The 15000-nt window shown below is 43.2% G+C and overlaps 2 protein-coding genes across 3 annotated transcripts in view; one reads left to right on the top strand and one right to left on the bottom strand.

Annotated features, from left to right (window-relative positions):
* Positions 1-9028, top strand: part of LOC143288930 (uncharacterized) — a 34531-nt gene extending 25503 nt beyond the window's left edge. For both annotated transcript variants that reach the window (XM_076597613.1, XM_076597621.1), the window contains exons 10-14: positions 734-808; positions 2260-2379; positions 3522-3653; positions 6633-6763; positions 7921-9028. In XM_076597613.1, coding sequence (XP_076453728.1) covers positions 734-808; positions 2260-2379; positions 3522-3653; positions 6633-6763; positions 7921-8029 — 567 coding nt within the window. In that variant the 3' untranslated portion in view covers positions 8030-9028. The remainder of the gene's footprint in view (positions 1-733; positions 809-2259; positions 2380-3521; positions 3654-6632; positions 6764-7920) is intronic.
* A 3161-nt stretch (positions 9029-12189) lies between these two features.
* LOC143291110 (uncharacterized) overlaps positions 12190-15000 on the bottom strand; it is a 24047-nt gene continuing 21236 nt past the window's right edge. The window contains exons 3-4 of the mRNA XM_076600782.1: positions 14146-15000; positions 12190-12208 (exon numbers count right to left, since the gene is read on the bottom strand). The exon at positions 14146-15000 is cut by the window's right edge and continues 330 nt beyond it. Coding sequence (XP_076456897.1) covers positions 12190-12208; positions 14146-15000 — 874 coding nt within the window. The remainder of the gene's footprint in view (positions 12209-14145) is intronic.

A 15000-nucleotide genomic window follows, 5' to 3' on the forward strand; every position in this document is an offset into this window, starting at 1 on the left:
TTGGGAAGATAAGAGAGTGAGAGAGAGAGAGAGAGATCCACATCAAAAACGAAAGAGGCACGCGCCTTTCGCATGAGTATCAGTAGCTCAAGGAGGCGTCACTGCGTTCGGACAAATCCATGTACGCTACACCACATCTGCCAAGCAGATGCCTGACCAGCAGCATAACCCAACGCGCTTAGTCAGGCCTTGAGAAACTTTTTTTTTTAATAAAATAAAATAAAATAATAAAATAAGATAACAAAAAAAATACATAATAATAATAAAAATTAAAAAAATGAATAAAATAAAAATAAATAAGTAAATAAATAAATAATAAATACATAAAAAAGAACTACTACTACTAATAGTAATATTTATAAGGCGCAAAAAACTTGATGAAGTCAACTGTAAGCGTACAAAAAAATAATAATAATAATAATATAATAAAATAAAATAAAAAAAGCATGAACATAGATCCAGTACTTTGGCTGTGCATACTTTCTCTACTTCCTCTCCATCTCTGCTGAATCTTGTGTACCATTTATTTGTTCACGTTCCACATGTTCTCTTCTTCTTCTTCTTGAAAAGCGATTTTGCTCTGTCATTTTGGTACCCACACTCCGTTGTCGGGGTAGGTATACATACATGCTTGCTGTGTTCGTGTTTCCATATCGAGTCTGTTCACTTGGAAGTGACTGGCGACTGTTGACTGAGGACCAGTGTTATATAATAATAATTTTATAATTTACAGATGCAAGAACTGTCCCTGAAAATTCTGGCCCACTTGTCCAACGGCAATGACCAGAACCGTCACCGCATAGTTCAGGTGTGACCTGTTGCTTGTGTGATGGTGTGTTGAGTATGATTAACAAACAGTAAAGAGTGGTAACTCTCTCCATTTACAACGTACGCAATTTTCAAGTCCCTGCTGAGAGACAGAATTCTGATTTTGTTTTTCCTTCTTCTTCTTCTCTCTCTCTCTCTCTCTCTCTCTCTCTCTCTCTCTCTCTCTCTCTCTTCTTTAAGCACATTACTGGTTACAGTCGATGAATTTAAGATTGAATCCAGTGGGCTACACCAAACATTGGCAGAAAAGGTTTTTGGCACCACATATCCTGCATAACCCTTGAACTGACGACATGTTGCGATTGACACTTATGATTGATAACAATCCTCTTCTTCATCTTCTTCGTCATCATCATCATCGTCTTCTTCTTCTTCTTAGAGAGAGAGAGAGAGAGAGAGAGAGAGAGAAGGTGGCGATTCTATTTTCTAACTCTATCCAAACATAAAGAAACGAAAAGTAATCCAGAAATTATGACAGGCAGAAGATTAATTTCATTCTTTCGAACAAAAGTATTGCTGTATTGTATTGTATCTTATTGTATTGTATTGTATTGTATTTTGTTATCATAGCAGATTTTTCAGTATGAAATTTTGGTCATTAATTTTTTGGGAGAGCGTGTTGGTACAGTGAAAGAGTCACTCTTTTTTCAGTTTATTTATTTATTGTTTGCTTGCTTGTTTGTTTATTTATTGACTTAGTTATCTGTTGTTTCCTTCTTCTTCTTCTTTTTCAGTCTGCAATTGTCTGTTGTGCCCAGTCTTGTTTTATACGACATTAATTGTAGTTCTGTTGTTTTTGCACGATGTTCAACCAATACGGGTTGTATTTTTGTAGCTTTAGACGTTGTATTTTTTATTGTGTACTATTTATGATTGTATAGTATGACGTGTGTGTGTGTGTGCGTATGCGCGCGTGCTTGTGTGTGTGTGTGTGTGTGTGTGTGTGTGTGTGTGTGTGTGTGTGTGTGAATAACCTAATGTTTTGTATCTTGTGTTCAATTTTTTCTCTCTCTTTATTTTATTTTATTCTGTTTTATTTTATTTCTATTTGTAAATACTTTGGGCTTATTGTAAAATTAGGCGTACATACTCACAATAATAATAATAATAATAATAATGATAATGATAATAATGATAATAATAATGATAAGAAGAAGAATTATGATCATAATAATAGTGATAATAACAGTGATAATAGTAGTAGTAGTAGTAATTATGATGATGATGATGATAATGATGATAATAATAATAATAATAATGATAATAATGATGATGATGATAATGAATGGTGATGATGATGATGATGATGATGATAATGAATGATGATGATGATGGTGATGATAATGAATGATGATGATGATGATAATAATCATGATGAGGATGATGATGATGATGATGATGATAACAACGATAACAACAACAAACACGCAGGAGGACTTCAGCAGCGGGAGGTGCCTGCAGAAAGCACTGTCCAGCAACCCCCGCTGTGAGCAGGTCCTGTGCAACGCTGCCTGTCTGGTGGCTAACCTGGCGACCAGCCCCATCGATCAGGTACCACCACCTCCAACTCCTTCTGTTGTCAGTGCCTGAAACCTCCCCTTCGTGTGTGTATATGCTACGCAGAAGATCAAATACGCACGTTTTAAAGATCATGTAACCCACGTTAGCTGTCCGGTGGGTTATTGAAAACAAACAAACAAACAAAAACCAAAAAAAAATACCCAGCACGCACACCACTCCGAAAACGGAGTACGGCTGCCTACATGGTGGGCGTTCCATGCTCGCTTCCCCACCTGCCAACCGCATGACATGTGGTGTGTTTCCGATGCAGTTTTTTTGGGGGGCTCCGAATATGATTTTGTTGTTGTTGCTAATTTTTTGTTGTTGTTGCTGTTGTTCGTTTGTGTGTCTGTTGTTTGGTTCTGTCAGATGGATTATACGTGAGGTTTTGGACGTCTTTTTTTAAATAATTTTTTTTCCTCTGAAAATAATGGTATGGAAGTGTCGGTTAAGGATCAAAGGAAAAAAGGTCGATTTGATTTTTTAGTGGTGATGCTGATCAGTATCGGGATTTGTGCAAAGATTCTCTTTACCTGTGAAAGGATGTGGCAAAAAGGTAACAGTTGGTAATCGGATCAGATAACTGTGTCCAAGGTAATATGTACTACAAAATGGCCAGTAGAGGTTTCTGATTTTTGTAGTGCACGATTCAGAAAAGATTCGTCAGAAAACGGGAGGGCCATGGTTAGTAAACTAATGGTAAGTGTGTGGGCATGGGCATTAGCGAGAGTGGGTATGTTCGGGGACAGATGATACGTGTGTGTTTGTGTGTGTGTGTGTGTGTGTGTGTGTGTGTGTCTGTGTGTCTGTGTGTGTCTGTGTGTGTCTGTGTGTGTCTATGTGTGTCTGTGTGCGTGTCCGTATGAGAGCTGTGGCTGTAGTTTTTGTTTAGGTTTTTGTTTGTTTGTTTCTGTGCTTATTGCTTTGTAACTAACAGATTTACACCAACGCGTGTGTGTATATATATATGTGTGTGTGTGTGTGTGTGTGTGTGTGCGCTCGCGCTCGCACACGCGTGTGTGTGTGTGTACGTGCGTACGTGCATGCGTGCGTACGTGTGTATGTATGTGCGGGCGTGTGTGTGTTTGTGTGTGTGTGTGTGTGTGTGTGTGTGTGTGTGTCCGTGCCTGCAGGGCGGCCTGCAGGAGGTGATGGAGCTGACCGGCTCCCTGCTGCAGTCTGACCCGTCCAGCACCGAGTTCCTGTACCACCTGACCCGGGCGCTGGCCAACTTCTCCGCCTTCAAGCAGAACGCCACCCGGCTGGTGAGAGAGGAGTTATCGACAATTGATTCATTCAGTCATTCTTTCTTTCATCAGCTGAACCCGCACTACGTGTCACTGTACTTCTATGCTACGCTGCATTAGTCCTTCGGATGAGACGCTAAACCGAGGTCCCGTGTGCAGCATGCACTTAATTCAATTCAGTTCAATTCAAAATACTTCATTATCTGCTTCAACCAAAAACAGAAAATTTTCTTTAGGCTCACTTAAAATAAAATGCCCGTCAGCAAAAAACAACAACAAAACAAAAAAAACTGACACACCCTTCACTTAACACCATGCACACATCAATTATTATGTAAAAAGAAAAACATGTGTGTAAGATACTATTACATTCAGAGTGTAACAACTGTGCGTGTGTTGCGTGTGTGCCCGTGCGTGTGCATGCATCGTTTTGTGTGTGCGCACGCGCGCGCACGCGCGTGTGTGCCTGCGTGTCGAGCGCATGTGTACGTTTCAATCATTATAAAAAGAGAATAATCAGTAAGATAATAATAACAGTTAAAAAGACAAATGCTCATCAACAGATAAAACCGAAAAAACGAATGAGCAACTGGCACACCCTTCCTTGAACACAGCATACATATTAACTATCATGTTAAAAGAAAACATTTAGGTAAGAAAACAAAAATTACAAGAAAACAAAAATTACAGCAACAGAACTGTAATTCTGTAGCGCACGTAAAAGAACCCACGGCAACAAAAGGGTTGTTCCTGAGAAAATTCTGTAGAAAAATCCACTTTGATAGGAAAAAACAAATAAAACTGTACGCAGGAAAAAATTACACAAAAAATGGGTGGCGTTGTAGTATAGCGACGCGCTCTCCCTGGGGAGAGCAGCCCGAATTTCACACAGAGAAATCTGCTGTGATAAAAAGAAATGCAAAATAACAAAAATAATAATTACCGATGTTACACTACACCGGCGACGCTACGCTACACTGCACTGCATACACTGCGCTACACTGTATTGAAGTACACTGCGCTACGCTACACTACATTATACTATACTGCGCTACACTGCGTTACTCTACACTACGCTATACTGTATTGTAGTACACTACGCTACGCTACACTACATTATACTATACTGCGTTACACTGCACTACATTACTACACTTCACCGCAATACACTGCACTGCTATACACTACACTACACTACACTAAAGCTACGCAACACTACGCCACGCTTCGCGACACTACAGGAATAAATGTGTGTGTGTGTGTGTGTGTGTGTGTGTGTGTGCGTGTGTGTGTGACCTGTTTGTGATTCATATAGGCAAATGAATGTTGTGAAGTGCATCTGCATCAATGTATGTATGTGTATTGCTTATTGTTTTGTAATTTGTAAACGCTCTGGGCTCTCCGGAGATAGGGCGTCCAAATATTCATTATTATTAGTAGTAGTATATTCACTACACTACACTACACTGCACTACACTACACTACACTACACTACACTACACTACACTACACTACACTGCAGTTTCAGTTTCAGTTTCTCAAGGAGGCGTCACTGCGTTCGGACAAATCCATATACGCTGCACCACATCTGCTAGGCAGTTGCCTGACCAGCAGCATAACCCAACGCTTTGTCAGGCCTTGAGTGCATGCATGATTATAATATTATATGTGTGTGCCGATCAAGTGGATTTCTTTTACATGATTTTGTCAGAGGACAACACTTTTATTTCCATAGTTTTGTTGTTGTTTTTGTTGTTGTTGTTGTTGTTTTGTTGTTGTTTTTTGTTTTTGTTTTTTGTTGTTGTTGTTGTTGTTTTGTTTTTTGTTGTTGTTTTGTTTTTTGTTGTTGTTGTTGTTGTTGTTTTTTGTGTGTGTGTGTGCATGTGTGTGTTTCAGTGCGTCAAGCGCGTGCTTTACAGGAGACATCGGGTTTTCGTCTCATCCGAATGACTAGACGCTCAGTTTGATTTCACAGTCAAACTTGGGAGAAAGGGCAAGAGCTGGATTCGAACCCAGACACTCACGGACACTGTTTTTTTGGGGTTTTTTTGTGGTTTTTTTGTTTTTGTTTTTTTGCAGATACGCGTCTTAATCATTCTGCCAACTTGCTTTTAAGTTGTAAGTTGCGTGCGTGCGTGCGTGCGTGTGTGTGCGTGTGTGTGTGTGTATTGTGCGTGTGTGTGTGTATGTGTGTGTGTGGACCGGTGGGAGGAGAGGGGAGGGGAACATGGAAGAAGAGTGAGGAAAAGTAAGGGTGGGTGTGGAGAGAGGGAGGAAGTGAGGGAGGGAGAGAGGGATGGAGGGAGAGAGGGAGGAAGTGAGGGAGGGAGAGAGTGAGGGAGGGAGGGAGGAAGTGAGGGAGGGAGAGAGGGAGGGAGGAAGTGAGGGAGGGAGAGAGGGAGGGAGGGAGAGATGGAGGAAGTGAGGGAGGGAGGGAAGGAGGGAGGAAGTGAGGGAGGGAGGGAGAGAGGGAGGAAGTGAGGGAGGGAGAGAGGGAGGGAGGGAGGAAGTGAGGGAGGGAGGGAAGGAGGGAGAGAGGGAGGAAGTGAGAGAGGGAGGGAGAGAGGGAGGAAGTGAGGGAGGGAGAGAAGGAGGGAGGAATACAGTTTGGTGAGGAAGGAGAGGGTGGGTGCATGGGGGGCACTTTGCTGACGTATTTTACGGCCATTCAGTGGGTGGTACCAGCATTGTGTGTGTGTGTGTGTGTGTGTCTGTGTCTGTGTGTTTCTGTCTGTGTGACTGTGTGTGTGTCTCCCTCTCTATGTGTGACTGTGTGTGTCTCTCTCTCTTTGTGTGTGTGTCTGCCTGTGTCTGTGTGTGTTAATGTGTCTGTATGTGCATGTGTCTGTGTCTGTCTGTCTGTGTGTATGTGTGTATATCTGTGTCTCTGTGTGTGTCTATATCTGTGTGACTGTGTGTGTGTGTCTGTGTCTGTGTCTGTGTGTGTGTGTGTGTGTGACTGTGTGTATTGTATACGACACGTGTGACGACACTCAGGTGCAGTACGTGTCCGTGGTGGTGGCAACGTGTCTGAGGTCTGGCATCGCCCAGGTCCGAACCCACGCCCTGCGTTTCCTCCTCTCCCTCCTCTCTCACCTGCCGGACCAGACGGCGGCCATCCTTCACAGGTCAGCGGTGGTCATTATCATTATGGGGACGATCATACTGAGGTGACAATGACGATAATTGCAAACGCAACGCAAACGAGTTACTGCCTTCTGACCTTAGGGGGAAAAGAAAGTTGAAGTTTGAGTGGAGTTTCAAGATAACTCTTAAATCGACCAACCTGTGCCCTCAGTTGATATGCAGTTTATTTATTTATGATATGATGATGTGTGTGCGTGTGTGCGTGTGCGTGCGTGCGTACGTGCGTGTGTGTGTGTGTAGATAGATGTGGATGTGGGTGTAATTCATTTATTTGTTTATTCAGTTATTTATTCATGTATTCATTGGCTGTATTTGTTAGGATGATGAAAACGATGATAATGATTTTGGAGGTGATGGTGATGACGACTATGATGTTGATTATGTTGCTACTGGAGTCTTTGTGATTGTAATCATTATGGTAGTGGTGTTGATTATGAAGATGTTGATAAATGTTGGCAACAGTGATGGTAACGAAAATTACTTGGCCTTCCAAACAGATTGTAAATGTACTAGCGGTCTGATAATTTGTGTGATGATAATAAGTAAATGGTTATGTGATTGGACATCAGCTTCAGCTAAAGCCTATTCGTTTGTGTTTTTTCTTTAGTTTAGCGTCTTTTCATTGATATTAGACGAAGAAAAAAATCAACGAATACGAATAGAACTCTCTCTCTCTCTCTCTCTCTCTCTCTCTCTCTCTCTCTCTCTGTCTGTGTGTGTGTGTGTGTGTGTGTGTGTGTGTGTGTGTACGCAGGAGCATCCGTGCGTGTGTATGTGTATACATATGTGTGTGTGCGCCTGTGTGTATGAGTGTGTGTATTCGTGTGTGTGTCTATGTGTGTGTGTGTGTGTGTGTATGTATGTGTGTGTGTGTGTGTGTGTGTGTGTGTGCGCGGACTTTCCTGTGTGTGTGTGTTTGTGTGTGTGTGTGTGTTTGTGTGTGTGCGCGCGCATGCTCATGTGTGTGTGTTTATGCTGGCTCGCGCACTTGTAAATATGAATGAAATAATTTTTAATTTTCGAGATTTTTAAAATTCTGACTAAACAACGACTATTTGGAAGAGAAAACAAAAGAGGAGAAAAGTTTTAATGTTGTGTTGTTGTTGGCTTAATTTTTTTTTAAAATCCCCTTGGTCAGGGACGGTGCCCAAGAACTTCTGCAGGGCCTGGGTTCGGTTCCCGGGTTGATGGAAGCAGTGAGAACGACCTTGATAAGCCAGGCTCCGGACAAGGCCAAACCTATGTGACGAGCGACTCTATGCTGCCACTGCTGACTCTGTACTGTTGGTCCTCCATTTGCCCGGATACCTTCCTGACATTCTGCAGAAACACTGCACAACTATGAAGCGATGGAGCGCCATACGTAGGCGTAATGAAACTGTGCTTTAACCCTTTCACTGCCAGTCAATTTAGAGTACAAAATTCCCTTGTGGTATAAACACAGAAAAGACAGTGGATAATAAGAATAGCTGGGGATTCCCCCTGCGATGTATAGAAAATATGGCATATCCTACCACCGAACATTGAAAGCAGTAGGTTTTATGGATAACAGACCAATGAATGGTCACCTTTCAGTGACATGGGTCCTTTACCACGCTTGTGCATAAATGCGAGCTTGGCGGTGAAAGGGTTAAGGTTATTGTGGGTACACTACAGAAAACTAAACTGCAACGTTCTACACCGGGTTTACAGTTCGCATTTCGCTGTTCTCCGTGGACTACACTACACTACACTAAGCTACACTATACAACACTAAACTACACTAAATTACAGTAAATTGTACAAATGTACTGCACCATACCATATTAAACTACGCTACACTTCATCGCAACACAAAATAATGATACGATATGATACGTTCCTGTTCCACCAGCAGATGATTTTTTTTTTTCAATACTGGTGACAATGATTAGTATTCTATCTTACAATGATAAGTATTCTATCTTGCCGCAGAACGAGTGGGTAATTGAGAGAGAGAGAGAGAGAGAGATGCATCACCAATCACAGGGTTATTAATTCCGTTAATTAACTGTTGTATTTGCATGGATGATGTTGCTTTACCCCTTATTGACGATGTTGTACCTGCATGGATGATTTTGCTGTACCTGCGTTTGATGATGTCGTACGTGTACTGACGAAGTTGTACTTTTTTTTTTATTGATGGAATCGTTACATTGGCATAAACAGCCATGATAATGCTTGTGAGTGATTTGCATTTTTGCACACTTTTTTGCCATGAATATATATTACATTATAAGTGATACATTGCAAAGACTGAAGTAGTCCTCTTGTGGAGAGAGAGAGAGGGAGAGAGAGAGAGGGGCGCGGGGAGAGGGCGGGGGGGGAGGGCGAGGGTGGGGGGGGGGGGGGGGGGGGCTCAACATATGTAGACTACATTTTAGTTTGCTGCATTCTGCTTTTCCATGTTTGTCGAGTTGCATGGGTCGATCTTTGCAGAGCTAAGTTTGCTTAGAGTTAAGAATGTTCCTAAGTATATGGAATTTACCGTGGAGGTGGGAACATTCCTAAATCGAAGAAAAACAACCCACCCCAGATCCTTTATTCTAAATCAGAATACGAAGTCAGTATATACTCCTAATATTCACTCACTGTCACTGTTCCGATTTATTTTTTTGTTTTTAAAATACCCTCTCTAACAATACATTTCTCAAAAGTTCCTTATTCGGGTTTACACACGCAACCCTGTCCATCTGTCGACAGACCCGAACAATCTGCTGACTCAGAAAACTTTGACATTACCTTACTACACGCGTAGACATGAAAGGGATAATCGAAACTGAGGTCGACAGATTGTGCGTGCGTGCGTGCGTGCGTGCGTGTGTGTGTGTGTGTGTGTGCGAGGCGATTTTATTTCTCTCCGTAAAAAAACAAAAAAACAAAAAAAACAAAAAACACACACTTCAAGATGACAGTTTCACAACCGATCAGAAGTGACAACAGCTTGTGCAAATGACGAGACGACACAGGGCAATGTGGTTAAAGTGATGATGAAGTTTAGGTCGTTCCCCCAAGCACATGTCGATCAGTAACCCTCCTGATCAGAATATCTCATTCTGCGGAGGAAAAATCTCTTTGTGTGTGTGTGTGTGTGTGTGTTAGTGTCTGTGTGTGTGTGTGTGTGTCTGTGTGTGTGTGTGTGTGTGTGTGTGTGTGTGATTGCGTGTGCATGTGCGTGTGTGTGTGTGTGTGTGTGTGTGTGAATGTTTAATGTCTCTCTTTGTTTCTCTCTGCTCATGTATGTCTGTCTCTCTGTCTCTTTCTCTCGGTCTGTCTCTCGTTCCTCACTTCCCCACACCCCCTCTTTCTGTTTCATGTTATCCACCCACCTCTCTCTCTTCCCTTCTGGCGCTCAGCTTAGCTGCCAATACAGAGAATCCGTGAGGGTGTGTGTTTGAATCCAGTCCTCACCCTTTCTCCCAAGTTTGACCGACTGGAAAATCAAACTGAGCGTCTAGTGTTTATAGGATGAAACGATAAACCGAGGTCCCGTGTGTAGGACGCACTTGGCGCTCTGAAAAAAAGAAAAGAAAAGGGAAACGATAGGGTTGTCCTCTGGAAAAATTATGTAAGAGGAAATCCACTCTGATAGGTACACATATATATGCATGCACTCAAGACCCGACAAGCGCGTTTGGGTTCTGCTGCTGTTAGGTATCTGTCTAGCAGATGTGGTGTAGCGTATAATATGGATTTTGTCCGAACGCAGTGACGCCGACTTGAGAAACTAAAACTAAAAACTAAAAAACCATTCCCTTGTCACATGTATCGTGCTCCCTTTCGCTCCATATCCCCCCCCCCCCCCCCCCCCCCCCCGCATCCCCCCTCCTCCCCCAGCTCTCTATACCCCCCATCTCCCCCCCCCCCTCTCTCTCTCTCTCTGTCACTCTCTCTCTCTCTCTGTGTGTCTCTTGCCCGTACGCATGCATACACATACACACATATACGCACATGGCATACACACGTACGCGCACGCACACACACACACACACACACACACACACACTGTCTCTCTCTCTCTCTCTCTCTCTCTCTCTCTCTCTCTCACACACACACACACACACACACACACACACACATTCGCAGCATGCCCACGCAATCTGTGTACTATTGTGATCGCTCTCGCTTAAAAAAACACACAAAAAAACAAACAAAACCAACAAACAAAAACAACAACAAAAAACGGGAAATAACAGAAAATGGATTATATTCTTTGTGTGCTCAACTTTGAAAAAGTACGCAAAGCCACTCGAGGGATTTTTTTATTATTATTTTTTTTTAAGGAAAACCCGAAAGCTAAAAAAAAAAAAAAAAAAAAAAAAAAATGTGCACAGGAAATGAAAGGCGATGTTGAACAGAGATAAAGGAGGGAAGGGACGACGACAATGATGACGAAAAGTATTAAAAAAAAAAAAAAAAAAAAAAAAAGAATCAGAAGAGTAATCTTTCAGATGACAAAGATTTGGGGTTCCTGTTATAACTGAAAGGATAAATAAAAGTATATCTTAAAAAAACGAGAGAGAAGAGGCAACATGTCTGGAAGAGTCGCACACAATAATTATGAAATTTGTTCTTTTCAGACAGTTGAAAACTCTGTGTGTGTGTGTGTGTGTGTCCGTGAGTCTCTGCATTAACATGTTAGTGTGTGTGTGTGTGTGTGTGTGTGTGTGTGTGATAAATAGTTTCAGAAATAAATTGATAGACGTGCGGACACACACGCACACGCACACACACACACACACACAAGCACGCGAGCGTGCCAACAACTCCTGATATGCAAAACAAAAGTAGATAAAAAGATACAGAGAGAAAGAAATATCACACTAAAACCCACAAGTAAAATTTCTACATGGGATAGAGATTTGGGGGTGGGAGGGGTTGTTGCTTTTAGAGTCTCTCTCTGTGTCTCTCTGTCTGTCTCTCCACAGTCATGTGACAGTGGCAGGATTGTACCTTTGAAGTGTTGCAGCATGGCTTGTACTTGTGTGTATGTGTGTGTGCGTGTGAGTAAATCTATTTTGTTGCTTCCTTTGCATGTTATGACTCGTACATCTGTACACCCTCACATACAATGAAACCACACATACGCGCTTGCGCTGGGTAGCTTTTGACGTTTGGGTTTTGTCAATACCCGGTCACCCACGTGCAAGGAGCCTGCTCCCGTCCCATTATTTTAACTACCTGTTATATATATACGCCGTTAATAAACTTATGAATCATCGACTTCGAAGCTTATCCATATTTGTTGTCGGGGTAATATTTTGTGACCTGGTTCAAATTTCATGAGGAGCGACGGGGGCCGGTTTTCCAAAGACACATATAATATTGTTGTATATTTGACGGGTAGTTACTTAACATAGGATGGGGAAAATATTGTGAATATTGTGAATCATTTCTTCAGTCGACGACTGTAATAGAAACACTTGGCTGTGACATCATGGACAGGTTCTGATGGAAGTATCATGTGATCTAAAAAATTTCCAAGTGTCTATATTTAACGGTTCTGGTAATTATTTGAATTTAAAAAAAAAGAAAAGAAAAAAAAAACTGAAGAAGGTTACAGATCATAGCCATGGTTTTCGTGCATACACACACTGACACACACACGCGCGCGCGCACACACACAGGCACCAGAACTGTCTGCATGCACGCACGCAAGGACTCAGGACAGCAAGTTATTTTTATGTCAATTATAATGTTCATGAATAGAAAACGGAAATTCCCACCATTGATACGCCACTGAGATTAACAGGACTTCCCAACCCCCACTGCTTGCCTTTCACTAGGCCATGATTATGCCTGCATGAGTGACTCGATGGTCCGTCCGCTGTTGTTTGAGATTAAGATCGATGCCAAAGGTTCTGTACAGCATGCATACCTTCACCCTTCACCTATCCCGTAGTCTTGTGGACCGTTGGGGCGCCACAGGTGATCTGGCAACCAGCATCCTCCAATCCTCTCGGTTTTCTGTCCTCCTGATTGTATCGCTCAACCTCAAGTCCGTCCATTCTGGGATGTTGTCCTCCCATCTCTTCCTCTGTCTGCCTCTCCTTCTCCCTCCTTGCACTGCCCTGCAGGAATGTCTTGGCAAGCCCTGCTGATCTCATGACATGGCCATACAATTTGAGCTTGCGTCTCTTGACCAAGGTCAACAGGTCTTCGTAGGGCACAATGACTTGCCTGATTCTGCTTCGAACCCCTTCGTTCGTGATATGATCTTTGTAGGAGATGCCCAGGAGTCTTCGAAAGCATCTCATCTCAGTGGACTGTATTCTCTTTTCTATTTCAGCTGTTAAGGTCCACGATTCACATGCATACAAGAGTATTGATGTCACCAGGGTACGCATCAGTCTGATCTTTGAGCCGAGTGCAATGTTCCGGTCGTTCCAGATGTACCTCAGTTTTGTGAGCGCTGCTGTCGCCTGTGCAATCCTGGAGAGTACTTCGGGTTTGGATCCCTCATCTGTCACAATTGCTCCTAGGTATTTAAAGCTGTGGACAGTTTCTAGCTTCTGGCCATCCACTCTTATGTCAGTGCTGATGCCATTGGTGTTGTTGGTCATCAGTTTGGTCTTCTCTGCACTGATCTGCATGCCATAGGCTCTAGAGGTTTTATCAAGGTGGTCCACTAAGCTAGCTAGCTCCTCTTCTTTTCCTGCTAGGCCATCAATATCGTCGGCGTAACGTAAGTTGGTGACTGCTCTGCCTCCGATGTTGACTGTTGCTTTGTGGTCTTCAAGTGCATCAGTATTGATTCTTTCCAGGAAGATGTTAAAGAGAGTTGGTGAGAGCAAACAGCCTTGCCTCATTCCGACTGTGGTTCTGAACCAGTCCCCTATGTTGCTGTTGAAGTAGACTGCGCTGGTGGCTTTGTCGTAGAGGTTCTGTATCACTCGGGTCAGGTTGGCATTGATGTTATACAACCTCATGGTAGCCCATAAAGCTGCATGCCATACTCGGTCAAACGCCTTCTTGAAATCCACGAAGACGTGGTAGAGGTCTTGCTGATAATGGAGGTACCTCTCGCACAGTATCCTGAGGTTGAAGATTTGCTCTGTTGTACTGCGCCCTGGTCTTAAACATACTTGTTCCTCTGTGATGATCTTCTCCGCTTGTGGCTTCAATCTTTTTAGCAGGATCTTTAGCATGACTTTGCTGGGATGGCTTATTAGGCTGATCGTGCGGTAGTCCTGGCACTGTTGTAGATTGCCTTTCTTGGGGAGGGTGATGATCAGTGACTGGGTCCACGGTGTTGGCCACTCCCCTGTCTGCCAGATCTTGTTGCAGATGGTTGTGAGGGCTGTGATCATTGCTTCTCCCCCTGCTTGGACCAGCTCCTTCTGACTTCCCCCTTTTCAGCGATTTTACAGCTGCTTCCACTTCTTCTCGAAGGATGGGGTGGTTGTCGTTGTTGGTTGCTGGAGGGACGTTCAGTACCTCTGGGTCTCCCGTGGCTCTGTGACCGTACAGCTCGGAGCAGTATTCAGTCCACCTCTTCAAAATGTCCTGTTCTTCAGTGAGACATTTTCCGGTTTTGTCCTGGATGGTGGTGGTTCGCTCTTGCTTTGTGCTGGTCAGTTTTTTCACAAGTTGGTATGCCTTCTTGCTGTTGTTTTGTTTCAGGTTTTCTTCAATTTCCTGGCATTGCTCTTTTATCCGGTTCTCTTTTGCCTTTATCATGCTTTTCTTGATTTGTTGGTTGACTGCTCTGTACTTCTTCGCTCCTTCTGTCTCGCCTTTTTTGTTTTTCAGCTCTCTCCGCTTGTCACACAAATCCATGATGTCGGATGTGATCCAGGGCTTCTTGGTTGAGCGGTGTTTTCCCAGGATCTCCTTGGCTGTTTCCGTCACAGCTGTGTTGAATGTGTCGATCAACACGCCCATGTTCATGTCTGAGCCGTCTGCGTCAACGACAGTGAGCGGGGCGAACTTTCCGCCTATCATTGCTTGGAAGACTTCTGCTATCTGTGGGTCCTTCAGCTTTTCAAGGTCAAACTTGATCCTTGTGTGGCCTTGCTTTCTGATCTTCTTCAGATGTAGCCTGAGGGTCATCATCACAAGGTCATGGTCGCTCCCAATATCGGCCCCTGGAAAACTCCGTATTTTGCCGATGTTCACACTCGACTGGAAGCGTCGTTTAACCATGATATAGTCTATCTGGTTGTGGTGTACACCTCCTGGGCTGTGCCATGTCCATCTC

Source organism: Babylonia areolata, chromosome 1, assembly GCF_041734735.1.
Source record: "Babylonia areolata isolate BAREFJ2019XMU chromosome 1, ASM4173473v1, whole genome shotgun sequence".
Classification (NCBI taxonomy): Eukaryota; Metazoa; Mollusca; class Gastropoda; order Neogastropoda; family Buccinidae; genus Babylonia; species Babylonia areolata.